This window comes from Melopsittacus undulatus, chromosome 5, assembly GCF_012275295.1.
Source record: "Melopsittacus undulatus isolate bMelUnd1 chromosome 5, bMelUnd1.mat.Z, whole genome shotgun sequence".
Classification (NCBI taxonomy): Eukaryota; Metazoa; Chordata; class Aves; order Psittaciformes; family Psittaculidae; genus Melopsittacus; species Melopsittacus undulatus.
The window spans coordinates 56,494,838-56,521,692 of NC_047531.1; the positions used below are offsets into that span (position 1 = coordinate 56,494,838).

A 26,855-nucleotide genomic window follows, 5' to 3' on the forward strand; every position below is an offset into this window, starting at 1 on the left:
GAATTTGCAAAGCAGCAAATACTAGTTGCTACATTGGAAACCTCATCTGTTCCAAAGCAGGAAATTTTACACAGAGGCACCTTTCAAATTAATGCTTGGTTACTATTTTTTTTTAAGACTTATATTTAAATTACTTTTTTTCTTTTACTACCATGTTCTTGCACTTCAGGCCTTGTCCTGATAATGCAGGAGCCTTGGCAGCAATATGGGTTTAATAGCTGCTGTCCAAGAAGCTGATGTTCACCCTCTGTGCAGTTGTGCCCTCAGCCTGTGGCAGTGAGCTGTGAAATCAGGGAACAGATCCACAGTCAAAAAAAACAACCAGAAACACAACTTTTTTGGAAGTGCCAGTGTGGCTCCATTCGATTTTAACTCAAGTTATTAAGGTGGTACTGCTGGGGCTCAGCCTCCTCCAGCCGCATGTTCCTGCTCTGCTCCTTTGGGCTTCTGATTCCCACATGAACCAGTCCAGGCAGTTAAATAAATAAAACCTGGCCTTTTCTCTTTGCAAGTTTAATTTTGAATCTGTTTAACTCCTTATATTCTCATTTTAACTGCTTGTATCATTAAAGGGCTGCACCTTGAAAGAGCAGTGTCTTGCAGCACTGGGGTGGGACAGAGGTCTTTATTACCCTGGTAATGCTGCTAGCAGAACCATATTGTCAGGCTCCAGCCTTAGTTTTGGAATTCTGAACTGTAAGGGCCAAGCTGGCACATGAACAAATGGGTGTGAGCTGGAAATTAGCAGAATGGGTGTGAGCTGGAAATTAGCAGAAGTATTGCAGCTTTTTGCATGGTGAGATGCCAGACAGAGTCCCCAGATAAACTGTGGCTTTCAAGATGCTCACTGAGTTTATAAATGGGATCATATTGATGTGTCACTAAGAAGCATAACCCCCTGTTCCTAATATTAGGCCTTATCTATTTAAAAGGAAAAAGAAAAAAGCAGTGATTTAACTGAACAGTCTATTTAAACCAGTACAGGTCTTAATTTTGAAGGCTTTGCTTTTGGTTTAAAGGGTAACTAGGCTACACAACACTGATACACTGATATAACTCTTCCAGATTAGGTTTGCATGGATGCACATTTTGCTGAAAATTTGTATTTGGAAACACTTTATTTGAGCAGGTAGTAATGTTATAGTAGCATTTTACAAACAAGATCTAAAATAGGCTACTTTATTTTCTGCAGTTTGAATTGCATGTACATGATTGGTGCTAGAATAAAGGTGAGAGATAAAATGATATTTTTTGGTACAAATGTAAATGCAGCCTATTCCCCAGACAGGTTGAACATGTTCAGTATAAATCTGTAGCATCCAGAATTAACAGGAGATTCCTTTGCTGAAGTGTGACAGTATAGAAGATAAGTTCTGAAACTGGTTAAATCAGTGTGATCTTCTGCTATAGACAGGGCTATATTTATAGTGATTCAGCCTTTTATATATACTTGTATTAATATTAAAATGTAATAAGCATACTTGGAAAATAGTTTTTCTCTGGTTTGGAAACTGCAGTAACTATGTAGATGATACAGTTGATACACTGGAACATTATTCCTAACAATTTTGCTTATTACTTGCGCTTCGAATGCACTGTATTTGAGCAGGAACAACATTAAATTGATGACAAGAGTATTTGGTGGTTGAAATAATGGAAAAACAAGTAGATTTTCATTTTGATCCTGATTCAGCAAAGATGAGGAGGCATATGCTTACTTTCAAGTGCCTGGTTTAATGCTTTGCTGAATGGAGGTAAATCTGCAGCACAGATTTACTGGTTTAAACCTGTTTCTCAGCCCTTCCTGTGCCTCTTTTTCCCTTTCTGTAAGGTAAGGGGAAAATAGTGGCTGACAGAGTTGTTGGGTCTAATGAATGGAGTGTATGTGCTTGCTTTGCAGTTCCAGAGTGGAGGTAGAGCTGATCATTAATACTATTTTCATTAGACTGGACTTTATAAGAACATCTTTGAAGACTCTAACAGGAAGGAGAGAAACTAAATTTAATTTCAGTTTATTCCATGGATTACCGTTTCCTTCGGAAATGTATATATCAATCTTTGCTGGAAATGATTTAATTGACAGGACACTATTGATCTGAGTCAGTCAGACACTGGTCCCTGTGACTTACACTGAGGTGTTGAATGTCCAAGACAGAGTAGTAACTATGCATCTCCCTGTTTCCTATGGCCATTCCCTCTTGGAGAGCTAAGAACCACTACAGCAGTGGAACTTAGTTTCTTCAAGTGCAAGCTTAACTTAACTTTAAATACTTGACTTTCTTTGCCAATTGATGTAATTATTACAGAGTATGGAACAAACTAAAAGGAATATCTACTCAGAGCAAAAATGAGGTCCAGGCCTGTGAGATGCAGAAACATAAATCTTGATTTGGGATGACTCCAGTGGGATTGGGGGAGCTAGACACCGTTTTAGGGAGGGTGAAGGGTGCTCCGTGCTTTGCAAGATCAGAGTATGGAAGAAAACACTTAAAGCCATCCAGCTGTTTGCATTCCCTGGCCTGTTCTGAAATCTCTGCAGAAAAGTTGCTTTGACTTGGATTGCCTTTTGCTGCCTCCTTGCTCATGCTGTCAGAGAATTTAGTCTTCAAGGAGGGCTGACCTACCTGTTTGTAACCACCACAATCTGAGTCCAGAGTTCTTATGCAAATCCTGCAGCCAGCATCAGCTCTCTAGAAGGACAAGGCCTGCCCTCCTCTCACTGCTTGAGGGGTACATGCTGCTGTCAGCTGTGGAAGGCAACAAACCAGCTCCCAGCATTGGTCCCTGGAAAACAAATAAAGGAGGGATATACTTCCTTCTTCTCTCTTTCCTCATGTCTTATTCTCCTCGTAAGACAGTTAATTTTCCATGTAAACTTAGCACTTGGGGAAGTTGTTGGCTAGAGGGAATTAAGGGTTAGAGTCTTTCATTCCTAGAAACCTACAGTGCTGGGGAGCAGCAGAGTGGGCTCTCAAACCCTGCCTGGTCTTGTGTTTCAACCAGACCTCCTATGGGTTCTTTGAGGGGGTCTGGGGAACTATTCCGGAAGAAGAAATTGTTAGTGCAAATTAAGGAGATGGGGTGCCTCTTTGGCAAGTAAGCTGTGACACCGTGGGCAAGTTAAATAAGCCACTGAATGGTCAGCACAGTATAATGCTTGGTGCGTTTTTCACACATAGTGGAGCTGATCTAACTTCTTATAGAGCCATTTCTTATAGAGCCATCTTGCCTGTATAAACAAAGGATGCTAAGAAGGTTTCAGTTTGTGATTATGGCTGATCTGCTGCAGCCCCAAGGACCCTGGGTCTAGTTATGGGTCAGAAACCCTTGTTCTAGTCAAGTTTGGGCTAGACATGTCCCAGTTTGGCTTTCTGGCTCTTGACTGAGGTCACCAACATGCAAATAGAGCCCTGTGGAAAAGGGAAACAGATGGCCTGGGTCTGTCCCTGGGAATATCATAAGCATAGACAGTTTCCAGGCAGCTAAATACCTACAGGGATGGGTCTATGTTGCTTCCTTCTCAATTTGGAAAAACTGAAATAGATTTTTCCATTTTGGAGGAGGGTCATGTCCTGGTTTATCCATGGAGTTTGCTCTTTTTTTTGTGGTGGGTGAGATGGCCTCACTCCAGGTGAGCTTGTTGCCTGACATGTGAAATATGTGACATAAATGACTGTTCATAAAACTTGACATATATCCTCTATCTTTCACTAATGAAAAGCTGGTTTATTCATAGAATCACTGTCCTTTATACCTGTTCTGGTTTTAAATAGTGAAATATTTAGTATCTGTCCTTTTTTGTTGTGTAATACGTCTGTTTTTACTTGCAACCTTCCTCCATTCTTGTTCTCCTTGGTGAAGCACTTCAGGGAGAGCTGTCAGTAGGTCTGTTGAGACTGGCAGGTATATCTTGGCATTTGCTGCACTACATGCACTGGTGACAGTGAGACTGGATGTCATTGGGCAGGGGAGTCATGGAAAAATAAAAGAGCAAGGTAGTGGTGAAAAGAAATCTGGATCTGTCAGTGGGGTGACAGGTGATGAGATGCAGAAAAAGGTAGCACATGAGCACATCAGGAGATAAAATGGAGTCTGTAAGTACCGAAAGCAACAAGCAGGACACAAACAGGAGTAATCTGCCCTTTCAGCAGAGACAGACGGTACATAACAATTCAACGAGACGAGGCAAGACAATGTCAAGACAAAAGAGGAGGATACAAACGAATAAATTCTTTACTGTGAGGGTGGTGAGACACTGGCACAGGTTGCCAAGACAAGTTGTGGCTGCCCCATCCCTGGAAGTGTTCAAGGCCAGGCTGGATGGGGCTCTGAGCTTTGAGCAACCTGGTCTAGTGGAAGGTGTCCATGCCCATGGCAGGAGGTTGGAACTAGGTGATCTTTAAGGTCCCTTCCAACCCAAACCATTCTCTGATTCCATGACTAATATGCTGGGATACTTTTAGAAGGTTTTATTACACAGTCTGTAAGACCACAGCTGGATCTGGACCTGTAGAGGTGCCTGCAGTTGTTGTTAAAGTAATAATCACAATACAAATAAAGTAACACGTTTGGATCTGGGAAGTTTGACAGCAGTACAGCAACATGGCGGTACAGTGCTGTGCTGAGAAAGGGACAGGTTGGCATCAGGGGAGCAGCCCAGGACCAAAAGAGTGGGGGCTAGTGGGACAACAGATGATTTAGGTTTCTGTGTGAGGGCTGCAGTTTAGCTTCAAGGTACTTTTTTATTTTTATTATTTTAATCTACACCCCCTCTAAAACTGGTTCAGCTGAATGGGTAAGTATGTGACTTTAATGAGATTCCTGAAATCTTAGTAAGAACTGTGGTTAAAACCAAGCCTGGCTGCCAGAAGCAGATGTATAGCAGGACATTAGGGTGTGTGTCTTGATGCTGTCAACCAGCAGGTCCATGGTTAAGAGCTAGAGGGATTCCCTTTCAAGCAACACATGTAAATTCTTCTTCCCAGGCAATGCATCTCTACTGGGCTCCGTAAGTAGAGGAGACTGTATGTCAGTGAATATTTTTCCCATTCTGCATAATTATTGTATGTCAGACAGAGCAATAAATGTTTTTGGACGCACTGGACATTAAAAACAAACACTGAACCGCAGTCAAGATGCAAGAATAAACAGGAACTTGAAAGAAGCTCTTGATCATTATAAGCAAAATGTATGTCTAGTTCTCCTCAGCCTGGGAGGAACCTGACAAGTTGCAGAAATGAGGATTGTTGGAGTTAGGTGGAGAGAGACCTGCTTTTTTCTGTCAACATTTCTTACAGCACTTGATAAAGATCTGTGCTGTACTTGAGGACATCCCAAATGTTTGAAAAACAATAAGGGTAGGACAAGGAGTTTGCATGAGTAACTCTCATTCTCTCACTTATCAGGGCTGCCTTCCAGCCAGGGTTCAACGTTTTTCATGGTCTGCCAAATCTTTGCAAATGATCTCATGGACATGACCTCTCCTTGGAGTCTTGCAGCTTCCCTTCAGCAAGCACTGCAGGGACGGCATTGGGAAAGCAGCTCTCTGGCTGCTCTGCCAGGGCTTTGGAAACTCGGTGTATAAAGTTGTGCTTAGTGCACAGTTGTCCCTTCTGAAAAGCGAACAAAGGCAAACACAGGTACTAATGTTAGGCAGTCAGCCAACACAGTAGACAGTTGCCTAGGGCAGCAGACTGTTGAATGCAGCAGAATGCCAAGGCTTTACAAAGATACAGGCTTGCTGCTGCTGCTCTCCCCTCTAAGAAGCCAGGGTTAGACCTTTCATCTGAGGGTTGAGGTTCATGTCCCATTTTCAGGTGACAGCTCCCTCTTTGTCCCAGGTGATCCTCAGCAATCTGGGTACAAGCATCAGACCTGCAGTGCTCGAGCCACAGAGTGGTTCTTTGAGTGAGCCAGGCCTGCAGAAAGGGGTGGGATGGGGTCTTCTTCAGCAGAAGCAAGAGAGACCCTGGTTTTGGAGCTCTTTCTATTGCCCCTTCTTCCCCTGCTGTATCAGGAGTGCTCTGATTAGGTGTGAGTAGGCTGCTGCAGGGGAGGGATGGTTTGAGGTGAAAGTGGGAGTCACTTGGGTGACAGTGAGTGAAAAGGGATGATGTCCAAGAGGCGTGATCTGCCAGGCATGAGATTGGGCTCTCTTGAATCTGAGACAGGGGTTACAGGGAACAGAAAGACAGGTGAGACCAGTTTTATCCAATGTCTTCTCAATACCTGTTGGTGTAGTGATCCTTTTCAAGTCACTTGTGTGGAGCCATTCCAAAATCCTGCTCACTTCTAGCCTCCTTCCCCTGAAACCCTAAGTCCTCATGACCCTGCCAGCATCTCAGTCGTTCATCTGGGATTACCCACCAGCAGCTCCTCACCCCCCTCTCTTAAGTGATGCTTCACTGACTCCATTCATCCCAGCCCACCAGCAGCCCCGCTTCACCCCACCTCTCATCTGGACTTCTCTCACCCAGCCCAGCTTTGGCAAGCAGCCTCACCAAAGCTGTTTGAACCAGCTCTCCAGTTGGGCTTAAAAAATAACCCAAGCTTTTTATTTACAACATGGAAAGCTTGCTTTCAAGGTTTAGGTGGCAAGTAGAAACAGGCACAAGGAACAGTGATAGGCACTATTCTTCAGACCACCAGCCAAGTGTTGTACAGCTTTTGGTCTGGAAGTTGCTGGCTGAACTAAATCCCTCCAACAGTACATCACCTGCTATTACCACTTTATCTGAAGTCATAAACACAGCCAGTGAAGAAATTATTTCCAGCTCCTTAAAAAGGACTCACTTCCATGATTTACATCTAACTCAATGGCAGTCACCCTCAGCAGCAGCAGAATTTAGGCAGAATTCAGAGCCTCAGACCTTTCCTGCTGAAACATCTCCTTTCGTTGTTGCCTGTGACAGGATATTAGGTTGGCTGGATAGGTGATCTTATCCCGTAAGGCAATTTTTATGTCTCATGTTTCATGCTTGTGCCTGTTGGAAAGGTTTTTGTTTCAGTCACATCCCAGTGCTGACATGGACCACCAGTCCACCAGTGGTATGTCCTCCTCACCCTGTGGAGTTGTGCACATGCACTCTGCGAAGCTCACACGAACACGGACATTGACATCACCTATTTGTGGAAGTGTCTCATGGGCTGGTGCCGTCTCACATTCCTGGCTGGGAGAGGCACCAAGGGTGGCTCGCCACAGTTTACTCCCTCCTCAGAATCCATGAGGAGGCTCAGCGAGGGTGAAGCTTGGAGATACATCTCTCCCATCGTGTCATCTATTAACATGACGCATGTGTGTGTGAGACAGTGAGAGCTTTTCTTTCCACCACCCTAGTTCTTCCTTGTGGCTGAGATGGAAAGGTGGGATGCTCTCATCTCTGCCAGTGAGAAGGTTTTCTGTATCTGAGGCTGGCTTGGAAATTCTTTAGGTGACATCACATCATGTCTGTGCAGACTCATTGTTTGTCATGGAAAAGCCATTCATCCATACACAACTTCCTTCCTCCCCAGACTCTGGGAGATAAACTTTCCATTCTGTCTATTCCCTACAGAAACAGACACAAAACATGTATGCGTGGCTACACACACATACACCTCGCCGTCCCTCCATCACGCTCGGGGCTGTGGAAGGAGAAGGGAGGATAGAGATGTGAATAAAGTCACCTTGTTTTCTTCAGACATGGATCCTGCTGTGCCCAAGCAGCAAAACCCCCTCCCACCAAGGTTCTGGGTCACACAAGGCTTTTTTTGTCCTGAGGCTAATTCTGGCACTTGCAGCCCCACATCTGCCTGCCAGGTGAGATGGCCCACCAGCTGCAGGTACAGCACATCTGGATGGGGGTGGAAGCAAAGCGTGCTGCAAACAAACACAGCAAGTCCACCGTGGCGAGTGCGAGGAATTCCATGAAAAATATACTAAACTTCAGTGGTTAGAGGTGCCGAGCCTGGTGATTCATGCCTTGGGTGCTGTTTGCTCCTGAAGCAGTGAAAGACTGGGTACTTGCGAGTCTTGGACCACATACACTGTGGCCACAACCTGGGGGGGACCCGCTCGTTCAGCCTGTGTTTGGGGAGCTGCTGCCACCGCAGAGGCAGGGTTGGGGGTATGCCAGGCCCGGCGGGGAGGCTGTGTGGGAGAGAAGGTGTTGTCTGTGGTGAAGAGGTGGGGACCGTGGTGTGCAGAGGACAGAACAATGGAAAGCTGTGTAGAGATGCAGGCAGCAGCAGTGGTGTCGAAGGTGTGATGAGGTGGCTGTGAAGGAGGCAGGCTGCGAGGAGTGTTTGGTACAAGTACCCGCACAGGTCCGGGATGCTTGCGTTTGCTTTCTGCCGGTGTCTGGGGTGGGGGGAAAGGGCTGAGGATCTGCCAGATTGCCCACGCCTTTGAGGATCCCGGTGGGTCGAGCGGGGAAGGGAGAGAGGGATGTTTGGACAAGAGGAGCCTTTGAAGCTTTTCTCCTGTCCGCCTCCCCTGCCCATAAAGCTATTAGTCTCTGGTGCCAGGCTATCTGCGCTCGCCGCCGGCAGCCCAGCCGCGCCTCGCAGACCCCCTGCCCGGGCCGCGGGGCCGGAGCCATGCCGTGGGGCCCCTCGGAGGCCGTTTTGGGGAGGGGGCAGCCCATTTCCGAGCCGGCCCTGCATGACAAAGGCGGGCAGCGGGGGCAGCGCGCCGCTTTGATGTGCCCTGCCGGCTCCCCGCACACCTGCGGCCGCGGGGCTCACGGGCCGGTCCTGTCCGCAGGGGCACCGGCGGACTGCGGGCGGGCGGCGCATCCCCTGGTCCCGAAGCTCCCGGTGCCCCTGCCTCACACGGCTGTCTGCCCCGGGACGGGACGGGACGGGACGGGAAGGCTCTGTCGGTGGCGGCGCAGCCCCGGCAGCGCGGCCCCTACCCCGGAGCCAAGGGCGGGCGGGAGCCGGGACCGGAGCCCCCGGGAGGCGGTGGCCGGGGGAGAGAGGGAGGGTCCTGCGGGGGGCGGGAGGGGGCGGCAGCCGGGCTGTGCTCGCCGCGCCCCGCAGCACGCAGGCCTCGCTCCAGGGCTTCTCTTCGGCGCTTCTCCGCAGGGCGCCCCGTCCCGGCGGCCGGCTCTGCGGGGGCTGCCCACCATGACCGGGCCGAGGCTGGCCCTCGCCGCCGCGCTCCTCTGCAGCTGCACCTCGCCGGTGGCCGACGCCAACTCCTGGTGGTAAGTGAGGGCGCAGGGCAGACCGCGGCGCCTTTGTCCGCCGCTGCGGAACGGGGACTGCCCGGGGCCGGGCGGCGGAACGGGAGCGGGAGTTGCCGTGCGCTCCCAGCGGGAACGAACTTCCCTGCCCGCCGGGCTTCTTTCGCAGCGGCTCACTTCTATCCAGGTTCCCCCCTCCCACTGTCCCTGCCCAGTTCCTGGGGACGCAGCCCTTCTCATCCAGGCATTTCTGGGCTCCTTTTGTACGGGCTCGCTGAGATCCCGTCTGGGCTTTAGGATGTGGGGAATGCGTAAGGAGAGGGTGGGTAAGATTTCCTACCCGCTGCCAAAAGCCCCGGGAACAGCCGCGGAGCCCCCTACTCCTGAAGAGCGGAAAATAGCCTGGCTGAAAGGAAGGCATCGCTGGCTGGCGGTGTGTGAAAAAGCAGCAGCTCACTTTCTTCTTCTGCAGAGAAAGTGCTGAGCTTTCTCTCTACCCCCCTCCCCATCCCGCGTGTCCTCTGTGTTTAAACTCGGGTTACAAACGAGCTGTGTTTCTCCCGCTGGAGCTCTGGAAAAGCCTCGCATCTGGCAGAGCCGTAGCGGGAGGCAGCTGACATGAGAAATGCGCCGGGGCTTTGGGAGCGGAGCGTGGCTGGGCTGGCGGGGAAAGGTGCCGGGCGTTCCGCGGAGGGGGCCTCTCCCTCCAGACAGGCTCCCTTGGATGTTTTTCTCATCGCAGGTCTTTGGCCATGAACCCTATCCAGAGACCTGAGATGTATATCATCGGCGCGCAGCCGGTGTGCAGCCAGCTGCCGGGGCTCTCCCCTGGGCAGCGCAAGCTCTGCCAGCTCTACCAGGAGCACATGGTGTTCATCGGCGAGGGGGCCCGCAGCGCCATCAAGGAGTGCCAGTACCAGTTTCGGCAGAGGCGGTGGAACTGCAGCACGGTGGACAACACCTCCGTCTTCGGACGGGTCATGAAAATAGGTAGGAGCACCCGGTACGGGGCGCAGGCCGGTTTGTCCCTCTATAGCGTTCTACCTTTCTTCAAATACACATGCAGGAGTGATGAGCCCCGTTAACACAGCTCCTAAAGCTCCCTTTAAGGAGGTTTTCTATTCCCTGGTGTGTTGGTACTGCCTGCGCGTTGCTTGCGCCTGGGCGGGTGGCAGCAGTGCACCTGAGCCCAGCAGGAGCTAGCTGGGGAAGCAGGGGACACACACACTTTCTTTGGGGGGGCGGGGGGGGAAAGGACGGACGGACAGACATGGGGAGGTCAGGAAGAGGGAGGCTGGTTTTGTGTTGTGTGCTCGTTTAAACGTAGGGAGGGAAGAAGCTGGAGCCAGGAACAATGGATCCATGTTATCATTTCCCAGCATCTGGAGTGCCCTCAGATGGGGAATACAGCCCTGAGATGCGGGAAATACAGGCTCCTCTGGCATGGGATCTCCCCCCTCTCCCCTGTTCTGCCACTGTCTGTGTAAACCCCAGAGATTTTTTATAATTCCTGTCCTGCTGGCCAAAAGAGGTGCATTGACAGGCCATTGCTGCACTTGAATTGAGGTGTGACCTAGCTGCATTGTCCCAGCTTCTTTTGAAATGCAATCATCTGATGGCAAGAAACTGAGAAATCCGGGCTTGGTTTGATGTGTCCGACAGGCAGGACAATAAAGAAAAGGTGTTAAAACAGCCGCTCACACAAGCGTACGCACACACACACAAGCTTGCTCTCTCTTCAGGTCCCATGTGAAGAGTTTTTGTTTCTCACCCACAAAGCCGATCATTTACACTGAAGAACAGGCACTATTTCTCAGCTGTGTGGTTGGGGAAAACACTTAGCAGCTCCTGCACCCTCAGCTTCCCTCAGCATTGCTTGCACCTTTTTGGTTTCACTCTCAAAAATCCCCAGGAGATGCAGCTTTAATACCTCTGGGGCATCAAGGTGACAGGACACCAAGGTAACTAAGTCCCATGGTCGCTTCCATTTGATCCTGAAACTCCTGTGTGTGATGCTACAGTACTGTAAGGGGTATTTCTGCATGTGTTACTTAACCTTTCGGAATTCCTAATTCAGCCCATCAGAGCCATTCTGATTCCTCCCTTTCTGTCCAGCTCATACCCCAACAAATCCCTGCTTCTCTGGGATATTCCCCTGGGAAATGCTGTTTCCTGACACATAATTTCAGCTCCTGATACAGATCCAAGGCAGCTGCACATCCTTGATCCTTTGCTTTGTGATAGCAGGGGTGGTGGCCAGATGAGGCTGCTTGCAATCCCATACTGTTAAAACTTGTGCTTTGGGGTATGAAAACTACAGTTTCAGCCACCTCCACCTTTTGCTTCTGGAGTCCCTCTCTTGTATGTAACTTATCCCAAAGAACGGGATAAATTTCAGGTCCCCAAAATGAACCTTGCAACTCCAGAATGAAATAGAAATATCTCTTTCTGCAGCAAACGTCATCCTCTTCTTCACAACCTTCCTGCAGCTCCAGGTTGGTGCACTGTGCGAGTCCATGCCTGGGGAAAAGAAGTAGGGGTGAACTAAGAGAAAGCAAAGATCAGAGTTGAAGGATGAAAAGCCATCAGGAAGCATCAGAGGGTATATGGGAAGAAGGATTAGAGTGAATAGTGGAAGAGGGAAGATTCTTCTTCTCTAAAGTTAATTTGATCCTGTTAGTTTAGATTTGGGTTTTGATGAGGAAGGAGCTGTTGTGGGTATGTGATGGTACATCCAGCAGTCCTGCTGCTACTATTTTGTTTGTTCATGCATGCATTTTGTTCGTTAGGAATAATAATACTGTTGTATCTCTGGTAGGAATCTGCTGATCGGAGTGTCTGTGAGGTGACTGCCTGTGGTTGCCTGCTGTTGAAAACATACTCTGACAAAGAGTTTTGAGTCCATCTCCTTTAGATTCTCTGGTCAGTTAGAGCATGTTCAGATGCTGATACTCCAGTATCAAGACAGAAGTAAGAAAAATGTAACCAAATGTGGCCTACGGTATTACGGGGACTATGATGATTCACCGCTGTTGTCTACATCAGTGATAAGCTGTTGTGGAGGGGGATGCTGCCTCTTTCCTCTTCCACCTTCCGCTTTTACTTTTTCCTACTTTGTAATGAGGCATTGGTCATCATTTCAGCAGATTTGTTTTCCATGCTGGGTAAGGAGACAAAACCTTCCAGTCTCTTGGGTTGTTTCTGATATAAAGTCATTCTTCCCTGGGTTCATACTGTGTGCCTGTCTCCTGTTTTCAACTTCTGAGCCCCAGTTCTGGATCACAGCCCTTTTTCTGTACTCTGTGCAATGGCACGAGGAAGGTCTGGAGACCAGAATATCTACAAGGGCGCAGAGGCATGCCAGAGTGTTGTGGAGAGTGGGGGGAGAAAAGCGATAAGAAGAACCCAGAAGGTGTATAGTGTGCCAACAACCTTCAGCTGCCCACCCACTGATTCAGGCATGGCATATATTATATGATTTCTTGAGCTGCTTTAGATTGTGAGAGAGAGGAGAACCTGTCCTGGCCAAGTCCAAAGCCTGGGAGATGCTCACAAGAGTGTGCACTCAGAAACCTGGAAGATTTGTTTCCTTTCTCCTTTGTAGAACTTGGCTCAGCTCAGAAAAATGGGAGGCCTGTGGTCGGTCTGTGTTTAATCATTACACCTTCATTTTGTGCATTTCATAGAGGTGAGGCAGTCCAGTGACACAAAGCTTAAGCAGAGCATCAGCAGCACTGAAGTAGGCTGCTTTTTAGCATTGGTCTTCCATAGTGTTCGTGTGGTCATGAGAATTGCTCTTACCTTTTCAATGTGGTTTATTCACTGATGATATCTGGCAATGTACAAAAATTACCCTTCTGAAGTTGCTTCTTATTCTGTCAATACAGATTTTAGACCGCATTTGTTTGTATGTGTGTCTCTGTGCATTATAAACAGACACATTCCTTACCGCTACATTTATGAGGGAGAGGACGGAGCACCCAAAAAGGTCGTGTTAGAATTTCCTCAGGGGAGGAGAGAATATACCTCCTTCAGTGGAATCCTAAATGCAAGGCTGGGGTTTCCAGGTTAGTCCAGTCATTTCTGCAGCCAGAGATTTTATCTCTTCTGCCTTTTCAAATGCAAAAAGGAGGAAAAAAAAGTCATAAAAGAACAAAGAGGAATATTTGAATATTTTTCCTTCTTTTTTCTTTGAGATTGGCAAACCTTGGGGAATGCTTTTTCTTAAAAAAAAAAAAAGAAAAAAAAGAAATCAGTTGAAACTAAAACTTTTTCATCAAAAAAGTGACACATTTTTACCATCTTTGTGTCAGTCTCCCCACTGGGGTCTGTTCTTCTCGCATTTCCTTCTGAAGCAGCTCCAGAAAAGCAAGCTGCGGGTACCAGCAAGTCGCCTGGGTATTGCTCACGCTAGTACCCGCAATGGTGTCCCCAAAAGCTGCCACAGCCCAGCGCTCCCCCCTTGTGCTGCGGGTAGTGCTGGTGGCCGGCAGGCTGAGGAGGGCAGCAGAGCTCCGTGGAGCTCCACGCTAGCAGGCAGAGCTGAGCCTCCCGGGTCCCCCAGCGTCGGGGTGACCCCAGCTTTTGGCTTGGGAGAGGTGTGGGAGAGGGCAGAAGGGGGGTTGTCCTTTGAGTTGACAGCGCAGAGGTGTGGAACTGGAGTGAACTTTGAGATTATAAGTGAAAACCCAAATACTTTTCCAAAGCTGGCAGAAGAGCAGAGAAAACTGGGATGTGCAAGCCCACAGCTGCTAGCTACAAATTTGCTTTGTATTAAGCACAAGGTTTCATGCACGGTCGATCCTGCCCCCCAGACCAAGCTGCAGTTTTCCAAACCTACTTCTGATGAGCGCTGTGGTTTGTTCTGCTTTGTGGGCAACAAGAGAAAAAAACCCCAAAAACACACTGAAACTTCTTTCAGCCTCTCTTAGCCCCATCCTCAGCAACCTAAAGAACTCATGCAGATCCAGGGGCTGCATATTGAGTTGTTGTGCTGCTAAATCTGAAATGTGGAGATGATTAAAATATGGACAGTAAAAGTGTAAACCAGTCTGTGCTTGCAGGGGTCTCAATTAAGCCATAAGGATGCTAAGCACCTGGAGTCATGCAGGCTCTGTTAGCCAGCTGTAACACCGGGAGGTCCCCCCATTGTATATATTTTAACCTGTACAGATGCAGAGAGTGCTGTGCTTAACAGGATGATTGGTGTGTCCAAGGGGCTCTCACCATACAGGCATAGACTGAAAAGGGCAAAACCCACCCATTGGACTGTTACTTTAAAATACAAATAGCATGCAAAACAAAACAGATGAGTAAAGGCTTTATTTTTGGTTGCTGAAAAAAGACCATAACTCCCTTATAACTCAGTCTCAACTGAATTACCTTAACTAGGAGTCACTCTTCTTTATCTCCTGGACCAAGGAGGTTTGGAGGCCGCACTCCTCTCCTTATGAGCTACTAGTAAGGCCTTCCCTTCTGTATTATGTATAAAATCCTGTAGCATTTTATCAGCATTGTGCTGTGCTCCATAGCAGAAACTCCTCATTGATGGGGGGGGGGGAAAAATCACAAGTTGTTCTGCAACGTGGATGCCATTCACAGCCTTGCCTTTTGTCTTGGGTCATTACCACTAAGCTGGTGATAAGCTGCTATTAATTACAGATTGTCAGCACATGCAAATTGGAACAAGAGCATACCAAAAGCATCAGCTCAGTCCTGCTGAGGGAGCTGGCACTGAGAGCCTCGTGGGCTAGTGACAAACTGTTCTTGGAGAATCTGCCCTCTGAAGTCATTCAAATTTGCTTGAGAGCATCTTGCTGGGGCTTGTAAGTAGCTCTTCACAATCAGATTTGCTTATTCAAGTGAAGCTTTGGCAGTTGTTCTCTTTATCACCTGAAAGTTTGGTGATGCATGCAATGACTCTGAAGGTGTCAATTTAGCTATCTGCTACACTGTGTGGTGATAATGCAGGTGTGGATTGCCTCATTCTCCTCACCCCCCTCTACTCACCCCATTCAGACCCACTGCACTCGCTGGTGCTGCACGCTTGGCCTCATGCAGTGCTGGCTGTGTTTGTGCCCCGGTCAAATTGGGGCTGAATCACGGCCAGGAATACATAGCTAGAGACCTGATCCAGCTGCTTGGCTTGCACTCTGAGCTTTATAGAGCATACACTCCAAGCAGGGCAGTCTCTAGTAAACGTGCTAATGGAAAGTCTTTTCATTTATTATTGTCTACATGGGAAATTTTACTTATTCCAGCACTGTAGCTCTGTAGGCGTTGGAAGAGCCTCTGCCTCAAAGCTTTAGTGTAAAAACGGGTTTCCTTCAGTTTGTCTCAAAACAGTTCTCAGCTGACCTCATGTAAACTAAAATAAGGTCGATGAGCTGAAGAGCCCATAAAGAGTGCTTGTCCCAGTTAAATGAAGATCATTCCCGAGTGATATCTGGCTTGACCAGAATACTTCTTTTGCACAGACCCAAGCTCATCAGTTGTTTTCAGTGGTTGCAGTGGCTTAGGCAGCAGCTGTGTTTTCAGCAAGTGAATAACCCTCTTGCTTGAGAGTTTCCTTTAGGTTAAAATGAGAGAATACTGAAGGGGAAAGAGACTGAGCAGTCCCTGCCTATGGTATTTGTGTTTCTGGAGTTTCCAGGGCTTTTAAATACGCAAACAGGTGTAATAAAAACAACTCTTGAGGAGTAGCACTTACAAATTCATGAAGAACATGATCTTCCCAAGAGCATTCCTCCAAGCAACAGGAGGACTCAGACCCTTCCCTGGTGTGTGTCAGAGAATCAGATTTGGGTTTGATCCTGGTTACATAGGGCAGTCAGTTGACTGGAGCTGTTACTATGAAATGAAAACAAAAATGGGATGCAAGCATGTCTTAGGATTGTTCCCTCTTTGCCAGAACAGGGTGCTTGCTCCTTGCTGTGTGTTGTGTTTGTTAAATGAGATCTGTCTCTTGTTAGTTTGCTTCTCATGTCTCTCTTGCAGGTAGCCGAGAGACTGCTTTCACCTATGCTGTCAGCGCTGCGGGGGTGGTGAACGCCATCAGCCGGGCTTGCCGTGAAGGAGAGCTCTCCAGCTGTGGCTGCAGCCGGACGGCCCGGCCCAAGGACTTGCCCCGAGACTGGCTGTGGGGTGGCTGCGGGGATAATGTGGAGTATGGCTATCGTTTTGCCAAGGAGTTTGTGGATGCCAAGGAGAGGGAGAAGAACTACGTGAGAGGGTCAGAGGAACAGGCTCGCATGCTGATGAACTTGCAGAACAACGAGGCTGGTCGCAGGGTAAGACCTGTGCTGACACTTTCCCCTTCTCAAAGGCAGATTCAGAAGGCTTCAGATAGCTTGAAATTACTTGCAGGGTTGATAGAGATTGTCCAGTGATACCCCAGTAATGGTGTACGGTCATATTTGTTGCATTTCTGTGAATATTACAGGCAATATTGACATTATTAGATTCCAGTTTTAGTGGCAGGCTTCTGTTGCCAGCTAAAGCTAAATGAGATGCTGTATGGCATGCAAATGCAGACATGTAAGCTGTTTCCAAATAAACTAGGTGCTGTCATGGCCCACTTTCAAGGTTTACATCTCAGAAACTGGCTTTCCAGAACTGCCAAAGGAACAGGCTGGTGTTGAAAAGGAGAATCTGTTGGCATGTGGAGTTCTCTTCTACTGCTGTCATTCAGAGTTTTGGAATATAAGACCAGAAGCAAACATCGAATCAGACTACCTGGTATAAGTATCTCTGAAACTTATGCCTTGCTCATTTACCTTGGTATTGGGCAAAATAAGTAATCTGATTCTAGGTGACATTTTCTGAGAAGATAACACAGTTTTGATCTGGAGACCCCTAGGAATGGAGAATCCAACACTTCCTTTGTAGTATGCTACCATCATTAATCACCCTGTTTTGACACTGTACCTCATTATCATTTGCATTTATCTGGCATCAGCTTCCAATCAGCTCTTTTTCTGACTTTCACAGCTAGATCCAAAAGCCTCTTAGTAATCAGAATGTCCTCTACATAGAAGTATTTATCTACTGTAATTTATTCACCACTTTCTTGACAAACTAGATTGAGCGCTGAAGACTCTCTCACTTTCAGAGTTTCTCATCAGCCATAAAATAATTTTCACATTACTTTAGCATACCCTTCCCAGTTTTCTCATATCCTTTAAGAAACTGGATACCAAAATGACACGCAGGGTTCTGGTATTGGTCTCAGTGATTCTGTAAACGTAGGTGAAGTTGCCCCCTTTGTTTGTGTCCAGTGTATGCACATTTGTTGTTTACATAATTACTCTGTCTGTGATTAATAGCCTGGAAGGTATAGCATCATTCATATGCAGTACAACTATGTAGTCCTGCCTCTTTCCAAATGTAGAACAGGAATACTTATTTGAACAGTTGCGTCTTTTTCACAGGGTGTGTAGGATTTTTATCAGTGTTCCCTACTAGTGAGCTTTTCTGAGGTTAATTTCATTTCTAATGCATGTTATAAAATCCTGTTAAGTGTACTTAGACTCGCTCATTTGCACATTCTTAACTAATATCCTCAGTTTCGTGAGGGTACTTCCCTTTCTTACTTCTAATTGTTACTCTCTTTCCCATGTGTGTCTGTGTTTTCCACATGTAATTTTGGCTTCATTTTGCCACCAAGGAAGTTTTGCTCTATTTTTTTGATTGTGGAATCAATGTGTCAGGTTGAAGCATTGCAAATACTCTGTGCTTCTTTTGTAAAACCAAATGGCAGTAAATTTGCAGTAGGTGGAAAATGGTGCAACTGAAAGCTGTACAACTCAGTGGGTTTTGGTTTGAGGTTGGTTTTTTTTTTGGCTTGGAAGGGCATAGAGTCCACATTTCCTTATAAATGGGGGGGACTATTCCTCCACAGAGCAGTAGCCTGAAAGTGACATTCTTCTCTGCATTACATGCTTTGAACATCTTATATGTCTGGAGTCATGAACTTGGATTACTACAAATAAATACCCTGTCTAAAATAGAGAGTGAATATGTTATGCGATGTTTTACAGGCAGTCCTATTGCCTTGAGGGATCCAGAGACAGAATATGGCCAATAGTTTGAGGCGCCAGTTGAACTGTAGTAACATCTGTATTAAAAGATCAAGTCTGAAGATACTTGCTCCGCAGCATGGGTGAAACACTACCCTGTCTTGTTATTCTTGTTATATGGGTAAGAATAAGAATATCACTGAGCTGTGATTTCAGATGATGACGCTGTTTTAGATGGAAGAAAGTTTTGCTCTGTTTTAAAGACAGCTAAGCCCAGCTGTGTCTTGCCTTTATTACAGTGCAGAAAGCTGTTTAAATTGTGCTTGGAAGGGTACAGTGTCCGTGCTGCTTTGGACTCTGTAGACAAGCTGTCAAAGCGATTTCTGTCTCCCGTTAATGCACAAACTGGACCTGGACAAAGGCTTTCCAAAGGGGCCAGCAAAAGACAATGTTATTTCAAGTTTGGTTTTCATAGACTCTGAAGAACAGATGGCTGTAGAAAATAAGCTTAGATTAAATGAACACAAGTCATTTTAGATTAAATTAAATGGAAGTATAAACCAGTGTGTAATTAAGCTTGTGGATTTCAAAGAACAAACTCTGATAAACTAAGGGAGCTGGTTAGTAAACTCAGATGGGGAACTTGATGTGGAGGAGGTCTGGAACTTTTTCAAGTCAAAGATGCTAAAGCCATTACAATTCTGCATGCCAAGCAAGAGGAAAAACCTTGTAGGAAGAATATCCAGACCTCACTGAATGAATAACTACCACAGAGAAGCTGTTAGGAACAGACTGAAAGCCTACTAAAATGGGGAAAAAAAAAGAACTGATAGCAAATAAATAATGAAAAGCTCTTAGAGGTCAAGAAGTGTAAAGATGAAGTGAGAACAGTAAAAAATCACGCTGAGTCAGACCTTGCAAAGGATAGTAAAATAAACAGGGAAAGTTTTTAAACTTTGCAAATTGGAAATTGGAAGAAAGGAGACTGCTAGTGAATGAGGACAGGGCAGACTCCAAAGATGAAGTAGTTTTGAGCCCCAAAATAAGCAAGTGCTTTACTTGAGGCTTCAAGTTGGAATAGGGGGCATTGCTCGTGGGGAGGGGTACCATATGTCTGCTACACAATGGGGATGTCTCTTCTGTCCTCAGTACTTTTGCCTGGATGAATAAGTGCTTGTAGTGTAGATTTTTAAATCCTCCAGAGATTTTTCTGGGGCAAGCCAGGCACGGTCTGTCACAGGAGGCAGTAGTAGATAATGGTGCTGGCATGCTGTGGGAGTAAGTAAGGCAAGAGGAGGTAGCTGTCATATTCACACAGGTAGAGGAAGAGGAGCTGAGCAGCAAGTACAGAAGGTTGGGGCCTGCAGACCTGAGGTGGGTGGGAAGGTGCAGGGGGCTGATGATGGAGGGGAGTTTGTGATCGGGTCAAATGATTCAAATGGGAATCAGGTGGCAGCAAAGGATTGGAAGAGCAGAGGGCTGCTCTGGAGTAAATGAGGCTGGGGTTTCAGGGTGGACTGAGTGGATGAGGATTTGGGGGTAGCGAGGAATGGAGATGCTGGGAAAGGAGATGAACGTGGAAGGATCTGGACAGGAGAATCCTGATGGCTCTGAGATGGCGCTGTTATGGGTTCCAGGGTTGTCTGGTCAGGATGGTATTTGGACAGTACAGGGTAGTCTTTCCTCTTGGCTCTTAGAAATGGAAACTATCACCACCTAGGTGGAAGCAAAACTCAGGTTGTGTAAAGCTCTCAAGTGGGCACAGGGAGTGCCAGCTTTCTTACCTGTCACTCTGAAAGAGCTGGCACTTGGCAGCACAGGCAGTGTGACCTCAGCAGAACTTACAGGAGGACCTCAGGGAAAGGATATCTTGGAGGAAGAAGCAAAATGTGACGTAATTTGTGAAGGATTCCTCAAAGAGTGATCACACAATCACTTAGAACATAATTGATCTCCTAAAAACCAAACTAGATCTATTAGATCTAATTCATAAGCACTTCTGTGAGACATTTTATGTATTTCCATGTGGGAAACGCTTGGTTACATTGGGAAAGATAAGGAAAAATGCAGCAGCTATGAGACAGACAAGAAACTGGTTCAAGGAAAGGTGTCAGACCTTGATTATTAACAGAGCTTAGTTAGCAAGTCTTCAAGGACTTACCTCAAGATCAACACTTGGTATTTTTGTTTCACAGCCTCAACACAAGAATTGGAATGGGCTGAGGAAATTTCCTGATGATGTAAAGGTGCCAGGTATTACAAATACAGAGGAAAATCCAAATTCTGTACAGCAGCTAATGACATCCAATAAAACAACATGAAGACGAGGTCTTGTATGAAAAACATTTTTAGTTATTAGGAAATGAGTTGAAAAGAATGGGTTAGAGCAGTCCGCTGCAGATGACTGCAGATGTAATGTGGCTCGGAAGGTGGTAAATACCCTGTAATGTACTAGGGAAAGTATTTTTAGAAAACAATGGGGGAATACTAATGCCATTGTATTCAGCTCTTGTGAGGCCCCAAAACATTGTATGTTCTCATATTCCCGAGCAAAATGACCTCAGACTAGAAAAGGCTTGTTATGGTGGACTCAAGGGATACGAATCTTTTCTTAAGAAAGTGGGCTGGAATAGCTTGCCATGTTTAGCCTAGCAAAGTGAAAGTTGAGAGAGGGTATGACTGATGTCTGTGTTAGCAGGAGAAATAACAGGGAAGGAAAAGTACTTTTTAAGCAAAAGGCCAATTTGGCACAATAGCAAATGGGCATAAAGTGAATACGTTTAGGCTGGGAATTAGGAAAAGGTACTTTATCATTGGAATAGTGATCAGAATGATGGTGGCCGAAAACCTAATTGCTTTTAAAAGGGCACTCTGTACATTTAAGGAAAATATTATTTGAAGCTGTGCCTACAATAGCAAGAGATCATACTTGAAAACGGAGGAAGGCCCGTCTGGTCCTGCATTCCTCAACTTCTGAGATTCTGGTTTTGGAAGTAGGAAGGTACACTTGTAACTCCATACTCCCACAAGGCGATGCTGAAAGAAGGGAGTACTGGAGACACGGCAGTGAGCACTGCTAGGTGACCACCAAGTGCCATCCCACTTACAGCCTTCCCCCATTTTACCAGCCAGTGTTTCAGTTGATGTCTTGTCATTTTTAGGAAGACTTTTGGTGTGTCCCCTCACTCAGTTTCCTGTGGGTGAGAAAGTCCTCCTTGAACCCTGAGGAGCTCTGATGGCAGGAGAGAAGATTGTTCCTGCTCTCCATGGGTCTCAGAAGGAGCTGAGAGGAGCAGGAGGAGACCAGAGATCTTTTATCTTTCAGGGAGTCCTGACCCCATCACCTCTTCACTCCACGTCAGAATCCTTGTTATGGTGCCTCCTGGCTTTATTGCCCATGTTTGTTTGTCTTTAGCTGTTATCTCAGTACATCCTTTCCTTCCATCTGTCTTTTTCCTCCAATTGGTCTCCATTACACTCTCTTATTTCCCGCTATTCCTTATCTGTCACTCTGTCTGGCAGACTGTGGTGGTCAGTCGTTCTGCACTGTTTACCCAGTCAGCATATGGCAGGCCTCAGTCATCAGTCACTCAAGCCATTACCAGAAGAGCCTGGAAGGGGGTCTGGCTAATTGACCACATAGGAATTCACCATTAATTCTCTTCCCATTCCCATTATTGCAAGAAAAGAATTGGAAGAGAACTTGGGCTTATGGGAAGGACCTTTAAGCCTTTCCATTAGAGACATTTTCAACCTGTTTAAGTGGCATGGCCATCGATCAGACCCTGCCCTCAGAACTGCATGTGGGGTCTGTTATTCTTTACCTTGACCTGTGCCTGGTCAGAGAGGAATTCTCCAATTTCCTCTGCATTCTCCCCATTTGGGTAGTGAAGGGGGAGAGTGGGAGAGCCATTTAGCAGCTGAAGCTATGGTTAGCTCCATGGGACATTAATGGTGGGAGCTGCAGGGGGCTGAGTGGCTCCATGTTCACCTGCGATGCTGGTAGCATTCGCATTCCCCAGCACTGCTACTACCCACATGGGCCAGATGTTTTGAGCATCAGTTGCTTAAAGCCAAGTCAGAGTGAACTCAGTCCCATGACATTAACTGAGGGGGATCGAGTTGCAGTGTTTTTCTAAAGGAACAAAGCCCAGGATTAGGAAGAATTGTAATACTTTATAAAAACACATGCAAGGGCAAGGGAGGCATGAGTGGCCTGGGATTTGACAGGACTGTAACCAAAAAGTGCTAACACAAGCTTATAACAAGCAGGCTGGCAGTGCAGTGAGGATATAGTAAGTGTCTGGGGCTCGGGAAATTCAGCTGTAGCTCTGTCTGGTTACAGTACAGCAGGAATCCTTAAGTAACAGTGTGGTTGGTCCTCTGCAGTTGTAGTTTGATCCAAGACAAGTGCTTAACTCCCAGCCTGTAGCTGTTACATTGCGCTGTGAGGGATTGCCTCAGTAAATTGAGCTCCAAGGAGCAGAACTAAAGCTTCTCTGTTTTAAGGACTCACTCCATTGCCTTTCTCAGGAGTTGGATTGGCCTCCATGTGATTTAGCCATTAAGTCAAATTGAATGTTCACTAGCTGTCAGAGTCACTAGATGTTCATTAGGCACAGAAGCAACCAGTTGTTGTAGGAGAACTCTGACCTCTCGCTGCTGGTCCAGAACGTAGTCATAGGTGGAAGGTTTCACTTGCAGTATGCTCAATCGCATTAATCACCTACTCCTTTGAGCGTGAATGCAGAGAGCTGAGAAGCTTTCTTCTGAGTTGGTGCATGGGGAAGAAAAGAACCCTCAGTGTCTGGTTGCTTTCTTCAGCAGAAAACCTGGCTGGAGGGAATATCGCTGTCTCCCTCAGAGCATCCCAGTTTTCTCTCACGTTCCTTGATGTCCCCTACCAGAAACAGCTGGTGGAAATTCATCAGCTGATACCAGACACCTCTGCTTGGCACATGGGGTCTGGCAGAGGCAGTGCCCTGTGGATGTGCATGATGGTCAGGGGAGAGTGGAGGTGAGCCTGATGGCAAGAACATGAGGAGCAAGGCTGGCGCTTAAGCTGCTGGAGCTCTGCTTGCGCAGAGACACCAACTCTGCACTTTGCAAACTGTTGTCAATGCCGGTGGGTGCTGACAGGATCTCACGTAGCCCGCAGTTTTGTACCTGTCTCCGGAATTAATGGAAAGAACAAACCCAGCCTCCATTTCAGTTTGTTTTCCTAGGGTCTGAGATTTGTAATTCTAGAATATGTTTCAGTATTTCTCTCTCCTCCCAGCTAGTGCAAGGAGGAGGAGAGTAACCACTGTTTTCCTTTACATTGTGTGCTTGCTCTGCTGAGGGCTTAATGCTCGCTGCCAGCATTTCACGCCTATTTGCTGATTCGGATGCCGGATTTTCAGGGGTATGATGCACCCACAGCCGCCGCAGACTCCCACAAACATAGCTGACAGTATGGGGGGAAAGACCGCACCGAAATCTTGCGTTTGCTGTTTGAGATGTGGGCCCTTGTGCATGGCTGTAGTGCTGCTGCTGCAGGGAAGCCTGTGGACACAAGATGGCGCAGGCTCGCAACGTGTCCCTGCCCGCCAAGGCGGTCACCGGGTGAGCACCCCCTGGAGCTGAGGTGAGCGGCCTCTACTCCAGGACAGAGGTGTTCGTCTCCGGCACCACCGCCCCTGCTTGCCGCTCTCGGGAAAACAGCCTCTGGGACACTGCCCCTGAACGAGCTCCTCTCGGCGGAGATGGAGGAAAAGGGTGTGGGGACGTGGTTTTATCGTGGAAAGATGGAGATGTATCCCTTGGAATATAGTGTTGGTTCGTGGTGCGGGTGGTTGGAAATGGGCTGCTTCCCAGGTGTTCCCCTTTTGCAGCTCGGAAGGGAAACCCCACCGTAAATGCCACAATAAACACTACTCTTACTCTGTAAGAGTGGGAGACTTTCCAGAGTCCACGTGGGGATGAAGCTTTCTCTTCTTTCCTTCTCTTGACCCTGCTGTTAAGTTGGGGGAAAAAAAGGTGCAGAAGTCATGTTTGGAGGAGGCAGCATGATCAGAAACAGAAATATTTAGGGAATAGGAGCGCATCAATTGCAGCAGGGGAAGAGGAGACTTTTGTCTCCTCTGAAGGGTGAAACAACAGAAATTGAGGGATAATGAAAGCAGCTATGGAAATGTGATGAATCCATTGTAATTCAGCCAGCTGCCAGTGCAGCAGGAATAGGCACAGCTTTGCCTGATTGCATTTCTTTTCCCACAGGCTGTGTACAAGCTGGCGGATGTGGCCTGCAAGTGCCATGGTGTATCAGGCTCCTGCAGCCTCAAGACCTGCTGGCTGCAGCTGGCTGACTTCCGCAAGGTGGGCGACTTGCTGAAGGAGAAGTACGACAGCGCCGCGGCCATGAGGATCAGCCGCAAGGGCAAGCTGGAGCTGGTGAACAACCGCTTCAACATGCCAACACAAGAGGACCTGGTCTACGTCGACCCCAGCCCAGACTATTGCCTGCGCAATGAGACCACTGGTTCTCTGGGTACCCAGGGCCGACTGTGCAACAAGACCTCGGAGGGCATGGATGGGTGTGAGCTGATGTGCTGCGGACGGGGTTATGACCAGTTCAAGAGCGTCCAGGTGGAGCGTTGCCACTGCAAGTTTCATTGGTGCTGTTACGTCAAGTGTAAAAAGTGCACAGAGATCGTCGACCAGTATGTCTGTAAATGAAAGGAGCCACCAAAGCAACAAATCTATATTATATAAATCTATATAAATATATTTTATATTTGTATAAATAAACAGATGATGATAATAATTAAAGAAGCTTATTTAAGAGACATTTTGGTTTCGAAATTTCCCCCATCAGGCCAGCTGGTATGCCATTCCTTCAGTTCTGCTGGGGAGTCTGTCTGCGGGTGCATCTCCCCTTGGATGTTTCAGTCAGGGTGAAGAGGCTGAGGAGGTGCTGAGAAAATGAACTCCCCCCTACGCACAATCACACACTGTTTCATTGCAGAAACAAAGCCAGCAAGAAGAAAGGTGGGTTCTTTCTGCTCTGATCAGTAAGTCTCAGCATTTTGCATAGTTACTGCACATCTGAAATTACTGCCAGATGTGGGTGAGTCCTAGTTACCTGAGTTTCAAACCCTGCCGCTTCATTAAACCCACTGGAGAATTTTGAACCAGTTTTTGATCCCTCTGAGGGCTTTGTCACATGAGAGGGAAGGTTAGGCAAGGCCCCTTTCAAGACATAGAATACAGCTTAAAATCCTGTAAACCATTCCTGGATGCTTCACAGACCACAGTGTGGTGGAGGAAGGTTTACAACCTGCTGTTGGTAGGAGGGAAGGTGTGACCTGGAGCTGACTAGTATGAACCCAGCATCTAGGTCTTTTGTACCTCCTGAGCCAAGGGGAAACTGGTCCAGCTCAGACTACATTGCTATGTGCATGAGGGAGATTTTAAATTATTTTCCTTTTAATCCCATGCTGAAACTGAATTTGCCAATGTAGAGGAGAAGCTGCCAGTGCCCAGGAATGTTTGCAAAGGCAATATATTTTGTATTTTGTCAGCAGAAAGAGGCATTGAATGCACACACATGCACATGACTCCATAAGCAGTTCTCACACCGCTGCCAGTTTTTTCACTCTTTGAAGTGGATGCAGGTGGTCACCTTGTTCAGCTCTATTAAATCCTCCTCACCACCATCCCAGATGTATAGTTTTTCTTTAACATTAAACACCCCTCATTGACATTTCTTTCCCTGTTGCTTGTGTATATGTGTGGTTTTATTTCATTCTTTTGGTGAGGTGTCTTACTTTGCTGCTCCATGTTTCAGAGTCCAGGGGCTATGCTTTTCCCTGTCATAAGGTAACCACAGATGTGTTTGCTCCCAGAATGTGGGCGCATGTTCACCGATGGAAGTATTTTCTGTGTTTTTCCTTGGTAATAAAAGAGCATAATAAAATTGTACTAGGGCAGAAGGCATTACCAAAGTCTGCTAATCAGTCTTACCACGTTGGAATTTTAGTAGAATCTAATTCATAAAGCAGGGAACAAATGCTTTTTCTAGCACAAGACATTTCCTGTGCCTCTCAGCATCTGCAGAGTTCATTTGCAATCAGAACAATCAAGAGAAGCCAGTTCCCAAAATATAAGAGTTTGCTAATATACATCCCCTTTGTTTCTGACATTCCAAGGGTGTTAGGGTTTTTTCTCTAAATTTTAAAATGCACAAAATATGCCAATAAGCAAAGAGCCAGTTGTGAAGATTATTATTTTTATATTAAACCTCTGTTTCTTATAAAGCATTGCAGTTTTACAGATTCCACCATTTCAACCACCAGAGAAGAATTTATATGTACCTTTCATACTTCAAATATTTGAGGACTCCAGAAAAGCACAAGGAAGAAAAATTATGTTTAATAATTAGGAGCTGTTGTTTTTTTAAACCAATATGTCCAGTTTTTATTTTATTTTTTTTAATCCAACAGGCAATATATTTGCTGGCATCCCAGAATGCAGTTTCTTGGAATATAACCAGTGGCCTAGATTTATTTTATTATATAAAATCCAAAGCCAGTGGTATTGTAATTCAAAGGAACGGAAATAGTTTTCCATGCACGGAAAAAATGTGAGTGCAATAGCCTGATCCAACTCCCATTAAACTTCAGTGGGAGCT

General features: G+C 46.7%; 1 protein-coding gene across 2 annotated transcripts in view; it reads left to right on the top strand.

Moving 5' to 3' along the window:
- The window catches only part of WNT5B (Wnt family member 5B), a 74,665-nt gene extending 48,504 nt beyond the window's left edge, over positions 1-26,161 (top strand). For both annotated transcript variants that reach the window (XM_034063344.1, XM_034063343.1), the window contains exons 2-5: positions 9,067-9,188; positions 9,910-10,157; positions 16,164-16,456; positions 24,443-26,161. In XM_034063344.1, coding sequence (XP_033919235.1) covers positions 9,067-9,188; positions 9,910-10,157; positions 16,164-16,456; positions 24,443-24,901 — 1,122 coding nt within the window. In that variant the 3' untranslated portion in view covers positions 24,902-26,161. The remainder of the gene's footprint in view (positions 1-9,066; positions 9,189-9,909; positions 10,158-16,163; positions 16,457-24,442) is intronic.
- The last annotated feature ends 694 nt before the right edge of the window (positions 26,162-26,855 follow it).